Raw genomic sequence first — 23,656 nt, forward strand, 5'->3', positions numbered from 1 at the left:
AGGAAAAGAAAGAAGCAGATTTGAGAAGAAAGATTCAGTTTTGGCCGGGCTTGGTGGCTCATGCCTGTAATCCCAGCATTTTAGCAGGTGGATCTCCTGAGGTCAAGAGTTCGAGACCAGCCTGGCCAACATGGTAAAACCCCGTCTCCACTAAAAATACAAAAAAAAAAAAAAAAAAAAAAAAGCTGGGCATGGTGGCGGGTGCCCGTAATCCCAGCTACTTGGGAGGCTGAGGCAGGAGAATTGCTTGAACCCAGGAGGTGGAGGTTGCAGTGAGCCGAGATCGCACCACTGCACTCCAGCCTGGGTGATGGAGTGAGACTCTGTCTCAAAAAAAAAAAAAAGATTCGGTTTCACTTTACACCTTGACTTTTGAGGTGTGAGTAGAAATCCAGTATCCCTATCCTCCCACCAATTGCAAACAGTTTTCTAAGGAGAGAGCGTATACTGAGTGCAGTCATGGAAGATTCACAGGTAAGTTAAGACTGGACAAGTTTTTGAAGGATGGGTGAATCAAAGGAAGGGAGGACATTGTAGTTGGCTGAAACCATGCAAAAATGCTAGATGTCTCTATAGGAAAGACCGTAAAGTTCAGATTTAGAGGTAGAATTGGAAAAAAGAAACCAGTAAAGAAAATAGGCGGGGTGTGGTGGCTCACACCTGTAATCCTAGCACTTTGGAAGGCTGAGGCGAGTGGATCACCTGAGGTCAGGAGTTCAAGACCAGCCTGGCCAACATGGTGAAACCCCATCTCTACTAAATAATACAAAAATTAGCTGGGTATGGTGGTGGGCACCTGTAATCCCAGTTGCTTGGGAGGCTGAGGCAGAGAGAATTGCTTGAACCTGGGAGGCAGAGGTTGCAGTGAGCCGAGATTGCATAACTGCACTCCAGCCTTGGGGACAGAGCAAGACTCCGTCTCAAAAAAAAAAAACAAAAAACAAACAACAACAAAACAGGATTCCGTCTCAAAAATAAATAAATAAAACACAATTGATATGTCAGATTTGATGATGTACACAAAAGCACATAGAAACTTATAAACAACATTTATTTATTTGTTTATGAGATGGAGTCTCATTCTGTCCCTTAGGCTGGGGTATAGTGGCACAAACTTGACTCACTGCAACCTCTGCCTCCTGGGTTCAAGCAGTCCTCCTGCCTCAGCTTCCCAAGTAGCTAGGATTACAAGCATGCACCATCATGCCCAGCTAATTTTTGTATTTTTAGTAATTTTTGTATTTTAGTTTGAGCATGTTGGCCTGGCTGGTCTTGAACTCCTGACCTCAAGTGATCTGCCCGCCTCGGCCTCCCAAGGTGTTGGGATTACAGGCGTGAACCACCACGCCTGGCCAAAAACACCATTTAAATGTCAGGTATAAAAATAATTATGCCCGGCCGGGCGCGGTGGCTCAAGCCTGTAGTCCCAGCACTTTGGGAGGCCGAGACGGGCGGATCACGAGGTCAGGAGATCGAGACCATCCTGGCTAACACGGTGAAACCCCGTCTCTACTAAAAAAATACAAAAAACTAGCCGGGCGCGGTGGCAGGCGCCTGTAGTCCCAACTGCTCGGGAGGCTGAGGCAGGAGAATGGCGTAAACCCGGGAGGCGGAGCTTGCAGTGAGCTGAGATCCGGCCACTGCACTCCAGCCTGGGCGGTAGCGAGACTCCGTCTCAAAAAAAAAAAAAAAAAAAAAAAAAAAAATAATTATGCCCTAGGTACATAATTTTATAATGCTGAATTTTGCTGGGTGTGGAATCATGTGCTATTAACATTGCAACAGTGAATTCCTGTTGAAAGAAAATGGGCATTAAAGAATTACTGATGTATTAGCCATTTAATGGTTTTGATTTTTGTTTTTTGAAATGGAGTCTCGCTCTGTCGCCTAGGCTGGAGTGCAGTGGCGTGATCTCCACTCACTGCAAACTCTGCCGCCTCCCGGGTTCACGGCATTCTCCTGCCTCAGCCTCCCTAGAAGCTGGGACTACAGGCGCCCGCCACCACACCCAGCTAATTTTTTTGTATTTTTAATAGAGATGGGGTTTCACCATGTTCGCCAGGATGGTCTTGATCTCCTGACCTCGTGATCCACCCGCCTCGGCCTCCCAAAGTGCTGGGATTACAGGCGTGAGCCACTGCGCCCGGCCGGTTTTGATTTTTATATTTAAGAGTAGGAAGTCACTAATGCGGGAGATGGAGGTAAAGAGGTATGCCATTATTTGTGTTTTTAAAAGAGCAGTTTGCTGCTGGGAGGTGGGGGTTGCAGTGAGCCAAGATCGAGCCACTGCACTCCAGCCTGGGTGACAGAGAAAGACTCCATCTCAAAAAAAAAAAGAGCAGTTTTGGCTGGGCATGGTGGTTCACACCAGTAATCTCAGCACTTTGGGAGGCCAAGGTAGAGGACTGCTTGAGGTCAGAAGTTTGAGACCAGCTTGGGCAACAGAGAGAAATCCCATCTCTACAAAAAAATAAAAAAATTAGCCAGGCATGGTGGCGCATACCTGTGGTCCCAGCTACATGGGAGGCTGAGGCAAGAGGATTGCTTGAGCTGAGGAGGTTAAGGCTGTAATGAGTCTTGTTTGTATCATTGTACTCCAGTTTGCACAACAGAGTGAGACACTGTCTCAAAAACAAAAACAAAAAAAAGCAGTTCAACTCTAATGTGAAGTTTGGTGAGCAGTGGTGGATGTAGGAAGCCATGTATGCTTTTGGAGTAGCTGTTGTAGCTGGGACAGGGTGGTGGTGGTGTAAGAGGAATGAAGAGAACAGTTTAGGAAGACACAGGGACTTGGGATAGATTTACTGTTATAGGTGAGGGAGAAAGTGGTTCCTGGCTTTGCCAATGGGATAGTGATGCTTTTCACCAAAATAAGGAACCCTGGAGGAAAATCAGGCTTGGTGAGGAAATCATGATCTTTGAGTGGAATTCGCACTTCTATTGAGACATCCAAACTCCATATTGAGGAAGTCACTAGCAGATACTAATTGAAGCAATGGGTGGAATGAGTTAACCTAGGAGAGGATATATGGTAAGAAATGGAAATTTAGAAATTGGTTTTGAGTAACTCCAGTATTTAGAGACTAGGTAGAAAAGAATGCCACAGCAGAGAGAATGGTGAAGGAGTGACTAGAGAAAGTGGAGAAAAGTTAGAGGATTATCCCTGAAAGACCAAGGGAGACTATTTTAAGGAATACATGGTGACCATTGGTTATAGTTGCTGAGTAGTCTAAAAAGATGTGCTTGGGCCAGGCATGGTGGCTCATGCCTGTAATCCCAGCACTTTTGGAGGCCAAGGCGGGTGGATCACGAGGTCAGGAGATCGAGACCATCCTGGCTAACACAGTGAAACCCCGTCTCTACTAAAAAATACAAAAAATTCCGGGCGTGGTGGTGGGCGCCTGTAATCCCAGCTACTCGGGAGGTTGAGGCAGGAGAATGGCATGAACCTGGCGGGGTGGAGCTTGCAGTGAGCCGAGATCTCGCCACTGCACTACAGCCTGGGAGACAGAGCAAGAGTCCGTCTCAAAAAAAAAAAAAAAAAAGATGTGCTTGAAAATTATCTATTGGATTGAACAATTTAGACATTATTGGTCACCATTAGTGGTGACCAAAAATCACTTGGGAGGAGTGTTAGGGACATTCTGAAGTGGGTTTGGGGTAAATGTTAGATGAAAAATGATGACAGTTGTGAATAACCCAATTAAGGAATTTAGCTTCTAGGAGAGGGGAGGCCGGGTGCAGTGGCTCACGCCTGTAATCCCAGCACTTTGGGAGGCCTAGGTGGGCAGATCACTTGACGTCAGGAGTTTGAGACCAGCCTGGCTAACATGGCAAGACCCTGCCTCTACTAAAAATACAAAAATTAGCTAGGCGTGGTGATGCACATCTGTAATTCCAGCTACTCAGGAGGCTGAGGCACTACAGATGGAGGTTGCAGTGAGCTGAAATCATACAACTGCACTCCAGCCTGGGTGATGGAGTCAGAGTCTGTCTCCAAAAAAAAAAAAAAGTCAGAGAGAAGATTGATGAAATCAAGTCAAGGAAGAGGAATGTTTATTGCTTTATGATTTTAAAAAACATTTATTGTACAAAATATGGCAAATAACGCAAAAGTATAGATTAGTGAATGAGTTTTTACAAATCCATTGCTTATGTAAACAACACCTAAAAAATAGAACACAGTTGACCCTTTAATAACATAGATTTGAACCATGCAGGTCCACTTTAGTTATACCCAGACTTTTTGGAATAAATACGTTGAAAAATTTTTTGGAGATTTGTGTGACACTTTGAAAAAACTTGCAGGCCGGGCGTGGTGGCTCAAGCCTGTAATCCCAGCACTTTGGGAGGCCGAGACGGGCGGATCACGAGGTCAGGAGATCGAGACCATCCTGGCTAACACGGTGAAACCCCGTCTCTACTAAAAATACAAAAAAATTAGCCAGGCGTGGTGGCGGGCGCCTGCAGTCCCAGCTACTCTGGAGGCTGAGGCAGGAGAATGGCGTGAACCCGGGAGGCGGAGCTTGCAGTGAGCTGAGATCCGGCCACTGCACTCCAGCCTGGGCGACAGAGCGAGACTCTGTCTCAAAAAAAAAAAAAAAAAAAAGAAAAAACTTGCAGATGAACCACGTAGCCTAGAAACATCAAAAAAATTAAGAAAAAGATATGAATGCATAAGATGTATAGATACTAACCTATTTTATCATTTACTATAAAATACACACAAATCTAGGCCGGGCACGGTGGCTCACGTCTGTAATCCCAGCACTTTGGGAGGCCAACGCGGGTGGATTATTTGAGGTCGGGAGTTCAGCCTGGCCAACATAGTGACACTCCATCTCTACTAAAAATACAAAAAAAAAACGCCCAAAAAACAAAAAAACCCACAAAAAACCATTAGCTGGGCGTGGTGGCACATGCCTGTAATCCCAGCTTCTTGGGAGGCTGAGGCAGGAGATGTGCTAGAGCCCAGGAGGTGGAGGTTGCAGTGTGCCAAGATTGCGCCAGTGCACTCCAGCCTGGGTGACAGAGCGAGACTCTGTCCCAAAAAAAAAAAAAAAAAAAAAAAAAGGATGTATCTCTGTCTCTCTTTCTCTCTATGTATATATGTATATATAGATATACACACACAAATCTATTATAAAAAGTTAAGATGTATTGAAATGTGCACACACACTTAACAGTACGTGGTGCCATCTATAATCATGTAAACGTATAGATGCAGTATTGAATTTTAACTGCATAAAATTAACTGTAGTACATACTGTACTACTGTAATAATTTTGTAGTGACCTCCTGCTGCTGTCGCAGGGAGCTCAAGAATTACAAGTATTCACTTAAAATCATCTCTGGTGAGCAGTTGATGTTTCCAGTAAATTGCTGTGTCACAGTAGAAAGTGATCTCTTTGGATTCTCACCTATTTTGCATCACGTTAATTGTAACACTATAAACCTTGAATAGCACGATGGGTCCCATATGAAGTGCCCACTAGTGATGCTGGAGATTCTCCCAAGAAACAGAGAAGTCATGACATCATGATAAAAAGTTGAATTGATTGATATGTACTGTAGATTGAAGTCTGCAGCTGTGATTGCCCACCATTTCAAGATAAAGGAATCTGGCCTAAGGACTATTGTAAAAAAAGAAAAGGATTTTTTTTTTTTTTTTTCTTCGAGACAGCGTCTTCCTCTGTCACCCAAGCTGGAGTGCAGTGGTACAGTCTCAGCTCACTGCAGCCTCCACCTCTGGGGCTCAAGCAGTCCTCCCAACTCAGCCTCCCAAGTAACTGGGACTCTAGGTGTGCACCACAGCGCCTGGCTAACTTTTGTATTTTTTTGTAGAGACCAGCCTGGGCAACATGGCAAAACCCTGTCTCTATAAAAATTAGCTGAATGTGGTGGCGTGTGCTTATAGTCCCAGGTAGGAGACTGCTTGAGCTTGGGAGGCAGAGGTTGCAGTGAGCTGAGATAGCACATTACACTTCAGCCTAGGCAATGGGAGTGAAACCTTGTCTCAAAAAAAAAAAAAAATTAATTAAGATAAATGCAGCTTTTACAGGGGTGCAGGATGCTGTAAGAAAGAGTTACCTATAGACTCTAATATGATTTGAGAAAAAGTGAAGTCATTATATGACAACTTAAAGCAAAAGGAAGGTGGTGAAAAATCTAAAACTGGAGAATTTAATGCCAGAAAAGGGTGGTTTGATAATTGTAGAAAGAAGTTTGGTTTAAAAAATGTCAAGATAAAAAGAAGCAGCTTCTGCCAACCAAGAGGCAGCAGGGGAGTTCCCAGATGCCATTAAGAAAATCATTGAGGAGAAAGGTTATCTGCCTGAACGAGTTTTTAATGCTGACAGAAGTGCCCTATTCTGGGAAAAAAAAGCCACAGAAGACATTTATTAGTAAGGAAGAGAAGTGTGCACCCGGAATTAAGGCTAGGAAGGGATAGACTACCTCTATTGTTTTGTGCAAATGCAGTCAAGTTTATAATCAGGACTGTCCTTATCTATAATGCTGCTAATCCCCCAGCCTTGGAGGGAAAAGATAAACAGCAACTGCTAGTCTTTTCCTTGTATAACAAGAAGACTAGATAGTGGGAACCCTTTTTCTGGATTGGCTCCATTGATGCTTGTTCCCAAAGTCAGGAAGTACCTGACCAGTAAGAGACTGCCTTTTAAAGTTTTTTTTGAAGCTAGGTGCAGTGCTTCACGCCTGTAATCCCAGCACTTTGGGGGGCCGAGACGGGTAGATCACTTGAGGTCAGGAGTTCAAGACCAGCCTGGCCGACATGGTGATGCCCCATCTCTACTAGTACAAAAATTAGCCAGGCATGGTGGTGCATGCCTATAATCCTGGCTACTCAGGAGGCTGAGGCAGGAGAATCGCTTGAACCCGGGAGGGAGAGGTTACAGTTAGCTGAGATTGAGCCAAAAAAAAAAAAAAAAAAAACAAACCACAGTGCCCGTGGCCACGTGAAATCTCATTAATTCAACACCAAAGGTATGGAAGTGGTCTACTTGCCCCCAGACACAGTGTCTCTATCTTGACATAGGCCTCTAGATCAAAGGGTCACACAGAACTTTTAAGGCTCACCACACATGGTACTCTATGGAAAGGATTGTCAACTCTGTGAAAGAGAACGCTGATAGAAATCAGGAAAGTCTGGAAGGATCACACCCTTGAAGGTGCCGTCAGTGTTACAGAAATAACCATGAAAGTCAGCAAGCTTGAAACAATAAATTCCTGCTGGGGAAAACTGTCCAGATGTTTTGCATGACTTACAGGATTTATGATAGGTACCATCAAGAAAGTCATGAAAGAGGGCTGGGCATGGTGGCTCATCCCTGTAATCCCAGCACTTTGGGAGACCCAGGCTGGCAGATCACCTTAGGTCAGGAGTTCGAGAGCAGCCTGGCCAACATGGCGAAACCCTGTCTCTACTAAAAATACAAAAATTATCCAGAAGTGGTGATGCCTGTAATCCCAGCTACTTGGGAGGCTGAGGCATGAGAATCGCTTGAGCCTGGAAGGCAGAGTTTCAGTGAGCCGAGATCATGCCACTGCATTCCAGCTTGGGCAACAGAGTGAGACTTGTCTCAAAAAATAAATAAATAAATAAATAAATAAATAAAGAAGTTGTAGATATGGCAAAAAAGATGAGAAGTGAAGCATTTCAAGATACCGATTTTGGAGAAATTCAAGAATTAATAGATACCGCAGCAGAGAAGTTAAGAGAAGACAGATTGATGGAGCTCAGTGCTTCCAAACCAGTGCCAGATGATGAGGAAGAAGATATAGAAGAAACAGTGCCAGAAGATTGATGTTAGACAGTCTGCCAGAAAGCTTCCAATTGTTTAAGACTGCTTTTGACTTCTTTTAAACATAGATCTTTCTATAATACTGGCACTGAAATGAAAGCAAATGGTGGAAGAAGGATTGGTACTGTATAGAAACATTTTTAGAGAAATTTGCAAAAATGTCAGAGAGAAAGTACAGTATATTTCCATAAAGTTATACTGAGCATGCCTGCCTCTATTGCCTTCCCTTCTACTCTCCTCCACTTCCTCTGTCTCTGTTAACCCTGAGGGAGATGACCAACCCCTCCTATTCTTCCTCTTCCTTAGCCTACTCACTGTGAAGACAAGGATGAAAACTTTTTTTGTTTTGGAGACAGAATTTCACTGTTGTTGCCCAGGCTGGGGTGCGGTGGTGTGATCTTGGCTCACTACAACCTCCACCTCCCGGGTTTAAGCAATTCTTCTGCCTCAGCCTCCCCAGTAGCTGGGATTACAGGTGCCCACCACCACTCCCAGCTAATTTTTTGTATTTTTAGTAGAGATGGGGTTTCACCATGTTGGCCAGGCTGGTCTAGAACTCCTGACCTCAGGTGATCCACCCGCCTCAGCCTCCCGAAGTGCTGAGATTACAGGCCTAAGCTACCCCGCCCAGCAGGATGAAGACTTTTTTGATGATCCACTTCCATTAATGGATAGTAAATATATTTTCTCTTCTGTGTATTCTAAGAATATAGTATATAAAACATATAACATACGAAATATGTGTTAACTGACTGTTTAACAGTAAGCCTTCTGGCCAGCAGTAAGCTATTAGCAGTAAAGTTTTTGGGTGAGTCAAAAGTTGTAAATGGTGGCTCATGCCTGTATTCCCTCCCAGCAGTTTGAGAGGCCGAGGCAGACGGATCTCTTGAGGGCAGGCACGCAAGACCAGCCTGGGCAACATGGCAAAACCCCATCTCTACTAAATATACAAAAATTAACCAGGTGTGGTGGAGACTGCAGTGAGCTGAGATTGTGCCACTGTACTCCAGCCTGGACAACAGAGCGAGACTCTGTCAAAAACAAAACAAAACAACCCCCAAAACTCATACTATACATTTTTTTGTTTTTGTTTTTTTGTTTTGGTGGAGATAGGGTCTCACTTTGTCACCCAGGCTGGAGTGGAGTGCAGTGGTGTGGTCACAACTGACAGCATCCTTGACCTCCTGGGCTCAAGCTATCTTCCCATTTCAGTCTCCCCAGCAACTGGGACTACAGGTGCTTTTCACCAAGCTCAGTTAATTTTTGTATTATTATTATTATTATTATTATTTTTGAGACAGAATTTTGCTCTTGTTGCTTGAGTGCAATGGCTTGATCTTGGCTCACTGCAACCTCTGCCTCCCAGGTTCAAGCAATTCTGCTGCAGCCTCCCAAGTAGCTGGGATTACAGGCATGCACCACCACACCCAGCTAATTTTGTATTTTCAGTAGAGACAGGATTTCTCCGTGTTGGGTTAGGCTGGTCTCGAATGCCCGACCTCAGGTGATCCGCCTGCCTCGGCCTCCCAAAGTACTGAGATTACAGGCGTGAGCCACTGCGCCTGACCAATTTTGGTATTTTTTGTAGAGACAGGGTTTTGCCTTGTTGCCCAGGCTGGTCTCAAACTATTGGGCTCAAGTGGTATGCCCACCTTGACCTCCCAAAGTGCTGGGATTACTCAGTCTATATGTGGATTTTGACTTCACTGGGGGACAGGGGACTCAGCACCCTTACCCTCCACATTGTTCAAGGGTCAACTGTACTTTTCTCCTTTCAATTTTTATGTCGTTTATTTTTCTTTCCTAATTGCAGTGTCTAGGGCCTCTAGTACAGTGTCGAATATAAGTTTTAAGTTTGGGCATTTTTGCCTTGTTCTGCTTCATAGGGAGGAAGCATTCAGTCTTTTACCATAATTAGCTACAGTATTTTCATAGACATCCTTTATTCTTGATTTGCTGAGTTTTAAAAATAAAATAGCTATTGCATTTTAGCAAATGCTTTTTAAACATATGTTGAAATGATCATATGATTTTTTGCCTTTATTCTGTTAATGTTGGCAAGTTATAATTGATTTTTCCAATGTTAAACCATCTTACATTTGTGGGATAAGCCCTGTATTTTAGTGGTCGATTATCCTTTCTATATTGTGGACTCCAATTTGCTAGTCTTTGTATTTTTTTTTCTTTGTAAAGTATTTTTATATGTACATTCCTGAGGAGGATTAATTTATAGTTTTCTTGTAATTTCTTAGTCTAGTTTTGATTGCCTCAGAATGAGTTGGTACTTATTGCCTTCTCTTTTGTTTTTTAGAAAAGCGTATAAGGCCGGACGTGATAGCTCATACCTGTAATCCTAGCACTTCGGGAAGCTGAGGCAGGTGGACTGCTTGAACTCAGGAGTTTGAGACCAGCCTGGGCAACATGACGAAACCCTGTCTCCACAAAAAATACAAAAAATTAGCTGGGCATTATGGCATATGCCTGTAGTCCCAGCTGCTTGGGAGGCTGAGGTGGGAGGATCACCTGAGCATAGAACGTCAAGGCTGCAGTGAGCTTTGATGGCTCCACTCTACTCCAGCTTGCATGAAAGAGTGAGATTCTGTCTCAAAAGAAAAAAGTTTGTGTAGAATTGATGTTATTATTATTTTTAGAGCCAGGGCCTCGCTCTGTCACCCAAGCTAGAATGCAGTGGTGCCATCATAGCTCACCGCAGTCTTGAATTATTTTGTTTAAAGGCTCCTTCCACTTCAGTCTCCAGAGTATCTAGGACTATAAGTGTGTGCCACCAAGCCCAGCTAATAATAATAATAATATCATTATTTTTGAGATGGAGTCTTGCTCTGTTGCCCAGGCTGGAGTGCAGTGGCGTGATCTCGGCTCACTGCAACCGCTGCCTTCTGGGTTCAAGTGATTCTTGTGCCTCAGCCTCCCCAGTAGCTGGGATTACAGGCGCGGCACCACACCTGGCTAATTTTTGTATTTTTTAGTGGAGACGAGGTTTCACCATGTTGGCCAGGCTGGTCTCGAACTCCTGATCTCATGATCCGCCCGCCTTAGACTCCCAAAGTGTTGGGATTACAGGCGTGAGCCACCAGGCCTGGACTATTTTTTTTTTTTTTTTTTAAATAGAGACAGGATCTTGCTGTGTTGCCTAGGCTAATCTTGTACTCCTGGTCTCAGGTTATCCTTCTACTTTGGCCTCTCAAAATACTGGGATTATAGGTGTAAGCTACCATACCCAGCCCTGTCTTTTTTTTTTTCCCCTTAAATGTTTGATATTATTTAAATTGTGTGGCTAGAAGCTATGTTGAAATGGGCCAATGAATGACAGATATATAAGGAAATAGATAGCCAGGATGGACAACTTTGAGAATTCTGTCTATTAAGAGAAGAGAGGATAGTTACTGGAGAGGTGTAAAGATTGAATCAGGCATTAAAGAAATACCGTTGTTTTCTTGACTGACATTATGTCTTTTAAGTTAGCTTCTTTGTTACTTAATTGTATTGCAGATACATCAAGAAATCTGGAATTTCATGAAATACATAGCACTGGGAATGAACCGCCTTTGCTGATTATGATTGGCTACAGCGATGGAATGCAGGTCTGGAGTGTCCCTGTAAGTACACATGTGGTTGAATACCTAAAACATTATACTTCCCAGCATGTTAGCTTATGTGAAATCTGTAGATACTTTTTTTTTTGGGAGACAGAGTCTCATTCTGTTGCCCAGGCTGGAGTGCCGTGGCGCGATCTCGGCTCACTGCAAGCTCTGCCTCCCGGGTTCGCGCCATTCTCCTGCCTCAGCCTCCCATGTAGCTGGGATTACAGGCACCCACCACCATGCCTGGCTAATTTTTTGTATTTTTAGTAGAGATGGGGTTTCACCTTGTTAGCCAGGATGGTCTCGATCTCCTGACCTTGTCATCCGCTCGCCCCTGCCTCCCAAAGTGCTGGGATTACAGGCGTGAGCCACTGCGCCTGGCCAACATTTTTTAAGTTAAAAAAATGTTTATTTTTTGATAAGTCACTTCTGATGAAGTTTGGTCTTCCATTCTGTTCTTTTTTTTTTTTGAGACAGGGTCTCTGTCACCCAGGCTCGAGGGCAGTGGCATGATTGTAACTCACTCTGTCCTCTAGTGATCCTCCCGCCTCAGTCTCTGGAGTAGTTGGGACTACAGGCACGTGCTACCACGCCCAGCTAATTTTTAATACTTTTAAATGGACACAGGGGCCTGTTGTGTTGCCCAGGCTGGTCTTGAACTCCTGGGCTCAAGTAATCCTCCTACTTGGCCTCCTAAAGTGTGGGCGTTACAGGCATGAGCCACTGTGCCTGGCCAATTCTGTTTTTATAATTATCGTATTACTAAGTATCTAAGATGTGGGATTTTTTTTTTTAACTTGGCTTTACTTTGCAGAGGTAGAAGAATCATGCTGGTATGTCACGAAATTAGAAGTGTTCTTTTTCTTTTGCCTTTTGGGAAGTGTAGTTGACATGTTTCAAGGTCTTGCAGTGTTCTTTGCAATTTTGGTATTGTTCCAAAGGCATGGAGAAAGTACTTAAAATTTGGTAGTTTTTTTTTTTCTTACTGAGAGGAATATTTCTAGGTTGTAATAAAACAAAAGGGTTTTGTAAATGTAAATTTTTCTTATTAATAGAGACTACATTTTGCTTCATTATGCTGTTTGTTGACAGAATTGAAGACAAAGAGGAAGCTATACGTTTAACAAGAGGGTTGAGCCTGTGTGATTAGGGGTGTTGACTGGATTGAACACATTCCTTTCGTGGTACTCAGGTTGCTTTAACTGCTCACTTGTTTTGGTTATAATTAGAGGTATTACTTTTAATAGTTTAAAGTTAATTTCTGTTTATCTTTGAGTGCTTAAGGTCTTTAGTCTTTATTCCTCTTTATGCCTAGATTGTATTTTGAGAGGCTTGAATATTTTTTTTTTGAGACGGAATCTTGCTCTGTCGCCCAGGCTGGAGTGCAGTGGTGCGATCTTGGCTCACTGCAAGCTCTGCCTCCCAGGTTCGCGCCATTTTCCTGCCTCAGGCTCCTGAGTAGCTGGGACTACACGCGCCTGCCACCATGCTCGGCTAATTTTTTGTATTTTTAGTAGAGATGGGGTTTCACTGTGTTAGCCAGGATGATCTCCATCTCCTGACCTTGTGATCTGCCTGCCTCGGCCTCCCAGAGTGCTGGGATTATGGGTGTGAGCCACCGCGCCCGGCATAAATTTTTTAATGGAATTTTCTTTGGCCATTTGTATATTTTTGTAGTACTGCTACTTCATGAATTAGGGCCTGGTGTAGAGGCTCACGCTTGTAATCCCAGCACTTTGGGAGGCTGAGGCAGGAAGATCACTTGAGGCCAGCAGTTCGAGACTAACCTGGGCAACATAGTGAGACCGGGTGGGCACGGTGGCTCATACCTGTAATCCCAGTACTTTGGGAGGCCAAGGCAGGCAGATCATTTGAGTTCAGGAGTTTGAGACCAGCCTGACTAACATGGTGAAACCTCATCTCTACTAAAAATACAAAAAAAATTAGTTGGGCGTGATGGCGCATGTCTGTACTCCCAGCTACTCAGGAGGCTGAGGCAGGAGAATTGCTTGAACCCGGGAGGCGGTGGTTACAGTGAGCCAAGATTGCACCACTGCCCTCCAGCTTGGGCGACAGAGCGAGACTCTGTCTCAAAACAAAATAGAACAAAACAAACAAACAAACAAAAACATGTAGTGAGACCTTGTCTCTACAAAAAATTTTGAAAATTAGCCAGGTGTAGTGGCATGCACCTGTGGTTCCAGCTCCTTGGGAGGATGAGGCAGGAGGATTGCCTGAGTCTGGGAGTTTGAAGCTGCAGTGAGCCATGATTATGCCACTGCACTCCAGCCTGGGTGACAAAGTGAAACCTTGTCTCAGGAAAAAAAAAAAAAAAAAAAGACAATATGAGAAAATAAGCTTCTTATGTTTCATTGATTGAGCTCTAATTATGGTCAAAGAGGTTTATATACATATTATCTCATCTAATGTAGAAGTTACCTTGTTTTACAGGTGGTAAGGACACACTGCTTTTAAGAGGTGGAACTAGAATTTTAACCTAGTTATGTCTGAATTCAAATTCAAAGCCCATGGTCTAAGAGCTATACTTCATCACTTTTCAAATGTGATTGCTAAAGATATGACATGTGAGTAGTTTTGTAGTTTAGGTTCAGTTTTTGTGGAGGTGAAGGGAATTTTCCCTTCTCCCTCTGAAATAAATTGACAGTAGATTAACAGGAAGAAAAAGCATATACACATGCACGAGAGCCACATAAAATGAGACTCAAAGAAGGGCCAGATGGCAGAAGCTTACATAGTGCTGTCTTCACAGGGGAGAAGGAGAAGGAGGAATGTAGTCAATTTTGAGAGTTAGTAAGTCATTCTCAAGAAAGTTGAAGGGGCCCAAAGAGCAGAAAATCATTTCTAAGTGATTCTCTTGGAAATGGGACCTGCGCAGAGATGATAGCCTGTGACAAAGTCTGTCTAGGTGTGATGTCATTTCTCAGTTTTCCTTCCTGCAATTTGAGATTAATCTCTGGTTGAAGAAATTTCAGAGAGGGGAGAGGGAGGCAATTGTGTTCCTTGTAGAAGAGCTTCAGGAAAGGGAACTTTAGAGAGTTCCACCTTGTGCTTGTGAGGAGAAGCAGGAGAAGAACATCAGAAAGTCCTTGGTTCTGAGGGCTTCTGGGGCCTCTTAATTTCCTTTAGCTCAAAATGCTCCGCATGCTAAAATGCCAGAATTTGGAATATCGTTTTTTGAGCCCCAGTGTTTTCATTTGTAAAAGATTAGGATATACCTTCAAATACTTATAATTATGTTTTATGTTTCACTCTGTTAGCCATTATTGTGTTGGAACCCTTCTGAAACTTATAACCATTATTCATTCAATGAGCATATGCTAGACAGTGGGGAGCCTGTTTGCTAACCTGAAAAAAAAAGTGACTTTCGTGGATCTTTATAGTCTGTAATTCATACAGTTGGCCCTCTATGTATGTGTTTTACACATCTGCAGATTTGACCAACTATGGATTGAAAATATTTGGAATTAAAAAAAAGGATGGTTGTGTCTGTACTGAAGACATACAGAGTTTTCTTTCTTGTCATTATTTCCTAAACAATGCAGTGTAACAATTATTTACATAGCATTTACATTGTACTAGGTATTATAAGTAATTAAGAGATGATTTAAAGTATATGAGAGGATGTGTAAAGGTTGTATGCAAATACTGTGCCATTTTATGTAAAGTACTTGAGCATCATGGACTTTGGTATCCATGGGTGGTTTGTGGAACCAATCCCCCACAGATGCTGAGGGACAATTGTATTTGCATTTGCTTTTCTTTTTTTTGGAGTGCAGTGGGGGTGATCTCAGCGCACTGCAACCTCTGCCTCCTGGGTTCAAGTGATTTTCATGTCTTAGCCCCCTGAGTAGCTGGGACTACAGGTGTGAGCCACCATGCCAGGCTAATTTTTGTATTTTTTTTTTTAGTAGAGACGGGGTTTCGCCATGTTGGCCAGGTTGGTTTTGAACGCCTGACCTCAAGTGATCGACCTGCCTTGGCCTCCCAGAGTGCTGGGATTACAGGTGTGAGCAACCGTGCCTGGCCTGCTTTTTAAAAATAGAGATGATATCTCACTATGTTGCCCAGATTGGTCTTGAACTCCTGGCCTCAGGCCATCCTCCTGCTGTGGCTTACCAAACCACTGGGATTACAGATGTGAGCCATTATGCCTGGCTATGTCTTTGCTTTTGAGTAAGTATAGGTGGGCAGAAAATCAACCCCTGTGCAAACCTTAGCTTAGTTTTTGCTTCTAGTATATGCTCAGGACTCCCTCTTGTTGAGTATAATACAACTGTCCCACGGTGGCTCATGTCTGTAATCCCAGCACTTTGGAGGCCAAGGCAAGCGGGTTACTTGAGGTCAAGAGTTTGAGACCATCCTGGCCAACATGGTGAAACTCCATCTTTACTAAAAGTACAAAAATTAGCCAGGGATGGTAGTGGGCACCTGTAATCCCAGCTACTCGGGAGGCTGAGGCAGGAAAATGGCTTGAGCCCAGGAGGCGGAAGTTGCAGTGAGCCGAGATTGCGCCACTGCACTCTTGCCTGGGTAACAGAGTGAGACTGTGTCTCAAAAAGAAAGACAAAACTGTCCCACCTGGGAGTCTCAGGTTAAGAAAATAAGCATATCCTGGTTAAACATTTAAAAAAATTGTCTATTGAAGTGCATAGATGTGAATGGAACTTAGATGATGTCTAGGAATATCGTTAATTAGAGTCAGCTCAAAAGCAGAACTGTGCAGTAGTTTATTCCCCAATCTCTACTGCTTTGTATATGACACCAGCTTTCCTAGCTTTCCTGAGCTGTCAGATCCCTTCTTTAAACACACCAGATTTGACATAGAAAGATTGTTATGTTGGCGTTCCAGATAAACAACCCCTTTTTCCAACCATCCCTTTAATGTTACTGACTCTTTTTTGGTGAGGTAAGTGTAAGCTTTCTTGCTTAAAATTCTTAATTAAAAAAATCAGAATTATCTTTGTATATATTTTAAAAACCAAATAGTGGTGTGAGATTCAAATATGAAAATGAAGTTCTATACGCTGCCTTTCTTTTTTTTTTGTTTTGGAGACTCTTGCTCTGTCACCCAGACTGGAGTGCGGTGATGCGATCTTGGCTCACTGCAACCTCCACCTCCGGGGTTCAAGCAGTTCTCCTGCCTCAGCCTCCTGAGTAGCTGAGATTACAGGCATGCATCACCACACCCAGGTAATTTTTGTGTTTTTAGTAGAGATGGGGTTTCACCACGTTGGCCAGGCTGGTCTCAAACTCCTGACCTCACGTGATCCACCTGCCTCAGCCTCCCAAAGTGCTGGGATTACAGGCGTGAGCCACCACACCTGACCTCAAAATAATCATACTTTTTGAAGTTTTCTTCTCCCAGTTTTAGATAGATTGGTGCCATGAACTACAAAGTTATTTTTTTATTTTATTTTTTATTTTTGATATGGAGTCTCGTTCTGTCAACCAGGCTGGAGTGCAGTAGCATGATCTCGGCTCACTGCAGGCTCTGCCTCCTGGGTTCAAGCGATTCTCCTGCCTCACCCTACTGAGTAGCTGGGATTCTGGGTATGCGCCATCACGTTGTGCTCATTTTTGTATTTTTAGTAGAGACTGGGTTTCACCGTGTTGGTGAGGCAGGTCTTGAGCTCCTGACCTCGTGAACTGCCTGCCTCAGCCTCCCAAAGTGCTGGGATCACAGGCTTGAGCCAACGTGCGCGGCCACGAACTATGAAGATTTAAATGGTGTTCATTTATTCAGCACATGTCTGGGATATACAGTGGTGAGCACAATAGATGTGGTCTTTGCTGTCATAGAGCTAGTAGGAGAGAGAGATTTAAATAAAAATAAATGCATATACAACTTAAGTTGTAATATGAGAAAAAAGATGACATATTATGACAAGGAAGTGGCATATAAGCTAAAAAATACTTAGGGTAAGACTGGAACAATAAACAGTAAACAGAGGTTCTGAGATGAAAGTGTTCTTTTCTCTATAGTTAGAGATTGATTTAGATTTCTCAAATTTTTTCTCTTTAAAGAGTATTGAGGCCGGGCATGGTGGCTCACGCCTATAATCCCAACACTTTGGGAGGCTGAGGGTGGTGTATTGCTTGAGGCCAGCAGTTTAAGAGCAGCTTGGGCAACATGATGAGATCCCATCTAACCATAAACCACAAAAATTCAGGCTGAAACAGGAGGATCACTTGAACCTAGGAGGCCGAGGCTGCAGTGAGCTGTGATTGCACCACTGCTCACCAGCCTGGGTGACACAGCAAGACCCTCTCAAAAAAAAAAAAAGAAGAAAGAAGAATATTGAGATAAATATCTTTATGGTCATATAATTTGGAGAGATCAATAAAAGTAAGGCTCCTGATAGATTTTCCAAATTATATTTTTTTACAGCCATGTCATTTGTACTTATCCCATACATTTATTAATTCATTCACTCAGCAAAGATTTATTAATTGTCTATTACATGCCAGACTGTGTTGAAGGTGCTGAGACAACACTGAACAAAACAAAGTCATTCTGCTTGTGGAATTTTCATTCTGGTAGGTGGGGAAGATAGATTTAATAAATGTGTACCATGTTAGATGGTGATAGATGTTATGTATGTAGGGGGGTTGGTGTTGTTGTGGGTTGCTCTTCTATATAGGATGGTCTGGGAAAGCCTCTCAAATATCCAGTGATATAGTGGAGTGGTGTGAAGTTATCCATATGGGTATTTGAGGGAGGAACACTCCAAGCCAGTACAAACATTCTGTGGTGCAGAATATGTTTCTTATATTTAAGAACAGTAGGGAGGCAGTTTAGCTGGAGTTAGGGGAGCAAAGCAAAGAGTAAGAGATTATGTCCAAGAGGTGGCAGTTGGCTAGGGCTTTGTTTTAGCCCTTGTAAGGACATCTGAAATTTCAAATATAGAGCAAAGTTGGAATTTTACAGTGAAAATACTTATACCCACCATCTAGAGCAGCAGTCCCCAACGTTTTTGGCACCAGGGACTGGTTTTGTGGAAGATAGTTTTTCCACAGGGTGGGAATAGTTTCAGTATGATTCAAGCACAGTAAATGTATTGTTCAGTTTATTTCTATTATAATTACATTGTAATATATAATGAAATAGTTATACAACTCACCATAATGTAGAACCAGTGGGAGCTCTGAGCTTGTTTTCCCACAACTAGATGGTCCCATCTGGGGGTGATGGGAGACAGTGACAGGTCATCAGGCATTAGATTCTCATAAGGAGCACGCAGTCTAGATCCCTGGCATGTGCAGTCCACAATAGGGTTCACATGCCTATGAGAATCTAATGCTGCTGACCTGACGAGAGGCAGAGCTTAGGCAGTAACGTGCATGATGGAGAGCAGCTGTAAATGCAGATGAAGCTTCGCTTTTGCTTGCCTGCTTCTCACCTCCTGCTGTGAGGCCCGGTTCCTAACCAGTGCCTGGCCCAGGGATTGCGGACCCCTCAACTAGAGTATACCCTTAAAATTTACCTATACTTTCTTTTTTTCCCAGTTTTTTTTTTTCTTCAGGCAACCCTCAGAACCGGAACAGGTTCATAGAGCTGCCTACTGTACTTTGTCTCATGTCCATCTTATTCGGTGCATTTCAGAGGAATGCAAACATCAATATGCTTTCCCCTAACTACTTTTGCATGCATATAATTAACTAGAGTTCAATATTTGGTTAGTTTTTTCATTTTTTTAGACAGAGCCTCGCTCTATTTCCCAGGCTGGAGGGCAGTGGTGCGATCTCTGCTCACTGCAGCAGAGATGGGTTCAATCGATTCTCATGTCTCAGCCTCCAGAGTAGCTGGAATTACAGGCACATGCCACCATGCCTGGCTAATTTTTGTGATCTTTTAAATTTTAGCTATTTTGGTAGGTTATACCTTGAGGATTTACTTAGCATTAGCATTTCCCTGATGACTAATAATGTGGAGTGCTTTTTCATGTTTCTTGGCCATTTGTATATATTTTAGCAATTATTTGTATAATTTTGTTGCCCATTAAAAATTTTAGTTGCCGGGTGTGGTGACTAAACCTGTAATCCCAGCACTTTGGGAGGCTGAGGTGGGCAGATCACAAGGTCAGGAGATCGAGACCATCCTGGCTAACATGGTGAAATGCCATCTGTACTAAAAATACAAAACAAAAAAAAATTAGCCCAGCGTGGTGGCGGGCGCCTGTAGTCCCAGCTACTTGGGAGGCTGAGGCACGAGAATGGCGTGAACCCAGGAGGTGGAGCTTTCAGTGAGCCGAGATCGCACCATTTCACTCCAGCCTGGGCTACCGAGCAAGACTCCGTCTCAAAAACAACAACAACAACAACAACAACACTTAGTTGTAGAAGCCATTGGAGGATTTTGAATAGAGGTAATATCACTTTTAAAAATAAGAAAGGTATGTGAAGAGCAGATTTGGGTGGAAAGGTAGTGAATTTGGTTTTAAATGTGTGAACCGTAGATTGTTGTTGGTCCATGAACTGGTGATAGTGAATTATTTGTTATTGGCAGCAAAAAGGTAAAGGGCAGAAAATGAGAGTAAGCTTTTAGAAACCTATAGTATTTGCCAGTGCATACTCTCCAAACATATGTATATAGTTTACAGAAGTATCATTTATGCCAACTTTTAGAAAAATAAAAGGAAATTGGTCTTTTATGACAAATGGTTTGAAAAACACTATCATCAACGCATCCAGTTGGAGAAGGAGTTGTTTTTGATAAGTATGTTTAGACATGCAATCATGTATTATTTTATTTCACACAAATAACATTTCTGTGATTATTAGCGTTCATTTTAGCATTATACATTCTTTGTAGTCATGAGAATAAGATACAGAATTTTCAAGGAGGAGATTTGAATTGCAGAATGAGGAGTTGGACTTATTCTTTCAGCCATGATAATTTGGACTCATTGAGAAGCTTTTGGTAACATACATTCCAAAAGCTGTCTGTAATATTGATTTTGTGGTTGCAGTGGGATGAATAGCAGGAGAAAAGGTTATAAGGCTAGTTAGGAGTGAATTTCAACACTGTCTAAATGTTAGATGTTCAGAGCCTGAAGTAAGTTTGTTGCTGTGAGAGGATTACCAAAAACCTTGGTAAGTGGTTAGACATTTAGAAGAGAAGAAAGTCAAAGATGTTTCCAGAGTCTTGACCTGGGGACTGGTGCTGCTTAGTATGAAAGATGGCATCATTTTAGCAGAAATAGAATTTGATTATTAGACTTAGACTATGTTAAAAATCATGTAAAGTGAAAATTGTATAGCTCTTGTCTTACAAGTAATAAAGGGTTCTCACTTAAAGTTTCAGTGGTAAAAGTCTTCTGATATTTTCCTATAATTTTTGCTATCTGTTTAAATGCCTACTTAGTTTTCTCTTCTTTTCTTTTCTTTTTGAGACATAGTCTTGCTCTGTCACCCAGGCTGGAGTGCAGTGGTGCAATCATGGCTTCAACCTCCTGGGCTCAAGTGATTCCCTCACCTCAGCCTCCCGAGTAGCTGGGACCACAGCCATGCACCACCATGCCCAACTAATTTTTGTGTTTTTTTTTTTTTTTTTGTAGAGGTGGGGTTTTGCCATGTTGCCCAGGCTGATCTTGAACTCTTGAGCTCAAGCGATCCTCCTGCCTTGGCCTCCCACAGTGCTGTGATTACAGGCATGAGCCACTGCACCCAGCGTCTTCTTTTGAAATACTTAATTTTTTCTTAAAAAATTTAGAGTATATTTATTTCAGCACCTAAAATATGGCAGTTGTATTGTGTGAAACAGTATACAGTTGGCCCTGGGTATCCATGGATTCTGAATACGTGGATTCAGTCAATATGGATAGAAAATATTTGGGAAAAAAGTAAAAAATAATTCAACAATAAAAAATAAAATAAAAATGACAATATAGCTATTTACATAGCACTTACATTGTATTAGGTATTATAAGTAATTTAGAGATGATTTAAAGTATATAGGAGGATGTGCGTAGGTTATATATTCATAGTTTATGTGCAGATACCATGCCATTTTATAAAAGGGACTTGAGCATTGGAGGTTTTGGTGTCCACAGGGATTCTGGAACCGATCCCATGCAGATACAGAGGGATGACCGTATTTTCGTTTCAAAAGTTAGTATTTGTAGTGTTTTCTTGGAGCTGTGTATATGCGGTACTTCAGTGACCTAACACTAGGTGTCACTACCACATTGATCTAAGAAAAGTGCATCTGCTCCTTGAAAGGAAATTTTTGCCCTAAAGCTTTTGTGTAGTTTTTATACACTAAAAGCTTTAGAGCAAACATGCAAGGGCATTCTTGAGGTAAATACCAATTAGTCTACTATTTATTAGAGGTTCGGTGCCAATAGACCTTGCCATGTTAAGATTGTTAGCCAGGAAATAGTTTTTATGGCTTTCATTTGGGAGTAATATAAAGTTAGTGATTTGGGTACGCTGGCAAGCAGAGAGAGGTTGAATATGGATGGAGTCCAGTGAAAAAAATTGCCTTCGTTGAGAATAGGACCTTATTTTCTTTGGTGCGTTATCTTCTTCCTGGAAAGAGAAGTAATAGGTGGATCCTTAGACATCTGCAGTGGGAGGGAATTGGTTGTTACGGATGAATAAAAGCAGAAATGAAGAGTAATACTGAAGAAACTTCTGGAATTTACCCATATTGGTGGATTAAAATATCTTTTCCTGTAGTATGTTTCTTAAAGTATCACTTCAGAGAAGTCTTGCATCTGAAACTTAATTTTTCCCTGTGTGCGAATAGTGGCGTGACTCTTGTTGATTTGACGTAGGCAGTAGACATTACTGTGAGTTTGAAATTTATCATTGTTAAGTTTGACTCTTTCTTATTTGAGATCTTTTTGATGATCTTCTACTCTAAAACAGTATATTATTTGGACGTAAGCTGATTTATAAGTCTGTGGAATGCATTTTTTTTCTGATAAATGTTATTGAATATACATACAGTAAAATGCACAAATCTTAAGTGCATGGATTGAATATATATACATTATATATATATAAAACATTCTAACCATCATCCTGGATTAAGGTCTAGAACATTTCCAGTACCTCAAAAGAATCCCTCGTGCCACTTCCTTGGCAATACTACCCTCTTTCCACCTCCAAGTAACCATTATTCTGCTATTCTGACTTCTATCACCATAGATTTGTTTTTTTCTATTCTTAAATATCTAAAAAATACGGTCATAGATTTAAAAAGTATACTTTTATGTTCTGGCTTGTCTCTTAACATTATGACTAAGATTTGTTTTTATGCTATTGTGTGTAACATTAATTTTGCTGTGTAGTATCTATCATGTGAATACAATAATTTTTAAAAAAATCCATTATATGACTGATAGACATTTTTGTTGTTTCCAGTTTTTGAGTATTAATAAAGTTGCTCTGAAAATTCTTGTATATGGCAGTTTTTCATGGACATAAACAAAAAATGGTAATTTTTGCTGTATGTAGACACTCATTTGTCTTGGGTATTGATCTAGGAGTAGATTTATTGTGTCACAGGATAAGTACATGTTTACCTTTAGTAGATACTCCCACATAGTTTTCAAAAGTGGTTTTGCCAACTTTGTACTCTCACTGGAAGTATTTGGAATTTCTGTCTGTCCTGCATTCTCAGTAGCACTTGGTATTGTCAGTCTTTTCAGTTTTGGCCATTCTGTTGTGGATGTGTTGATATCTTCTGTGAGGCTGTGAGGTTTTAAAAATGCTTTTTAGGGGGCTTGGCATGGTGGCTCATGCCTGTAATTCCAGCACTTTGGGAGGCCGAGGTGGGTGGATCACAAGGTCAAGAGATCGAGACCATCCTGGCCAACATGGTGAAACCCCGTCTCTATTAAAAATACAAAAATTAGCCAGGTGTGGTGGTGGGTGCCTGTAGTCCCAGCTACTCGGGAGGCTGAGGCAGGAGAATCACTTGAGCCTGGGAGGTGGAGGTTGCAGTGAGCTGAGATTGTACCAGTGCACTCCAGCCTGGTGACAGAGCAAGACTCCGTCTCCAAAAAAAAAAAAAAATGCTTTTTAGGCTGGGCACAGTGGCTCATGCCTGTAATCCTAGCACTTTGGGAGGCTGAGGTGGGAGGAGCCTTTGAGATTAGAAGTTTGAGACCAGCCTGGGCACCATAGTGAGACCCTGTCTCGGCCAAAAATAAAACATTAGCTGGGCCTCGTGGCATGTGCCTGTGGTTCCAGCAACTCAGGAGG

At 42.3% G+C, this 23,656-nt stretch overlaps 1 protein-coding gene across 19 annotated transcripts in view; it reads left to right on the plus strand.

Annotated features, from left to right (window-relative positions):
- Positions 1-23,656, plus strand: part of BCAS3 (BCAS3 microtubule associated cell migration factor) — a 711,835-nt gene that overhangs the window by 17,952 nt on the left and 670,227 nt on the right. For all 19 annotated transcript variants that reach the window (XM_065531261.1, XM_065531260.1, XM_065531264.1 and 16 more), the window contains exon 5: positions 11,331-11,437. In XM_065531261.1, coding sequence (XP_065387333.1) covers positions 11,331-11,437 — 107 coding nt within the window. The remainder of the gene's footprint in view (positions 1-11,330; positions 11,438-23,656) is intronic.

The sequence above is a fragment of the Macaca fascicularis genome, chromosome 16 (assembly GCF_037993035.2).
Source record: "Macaca fascicularis isolate 582-1 chromosome 16, T2T-MFA8v1.1".
Lineage (NCBI taxonomy): Eukaryota > Metazoa > Chordata > Mammalia > Primates > Cercopithecidae > Macaca > Macaca fascicularis.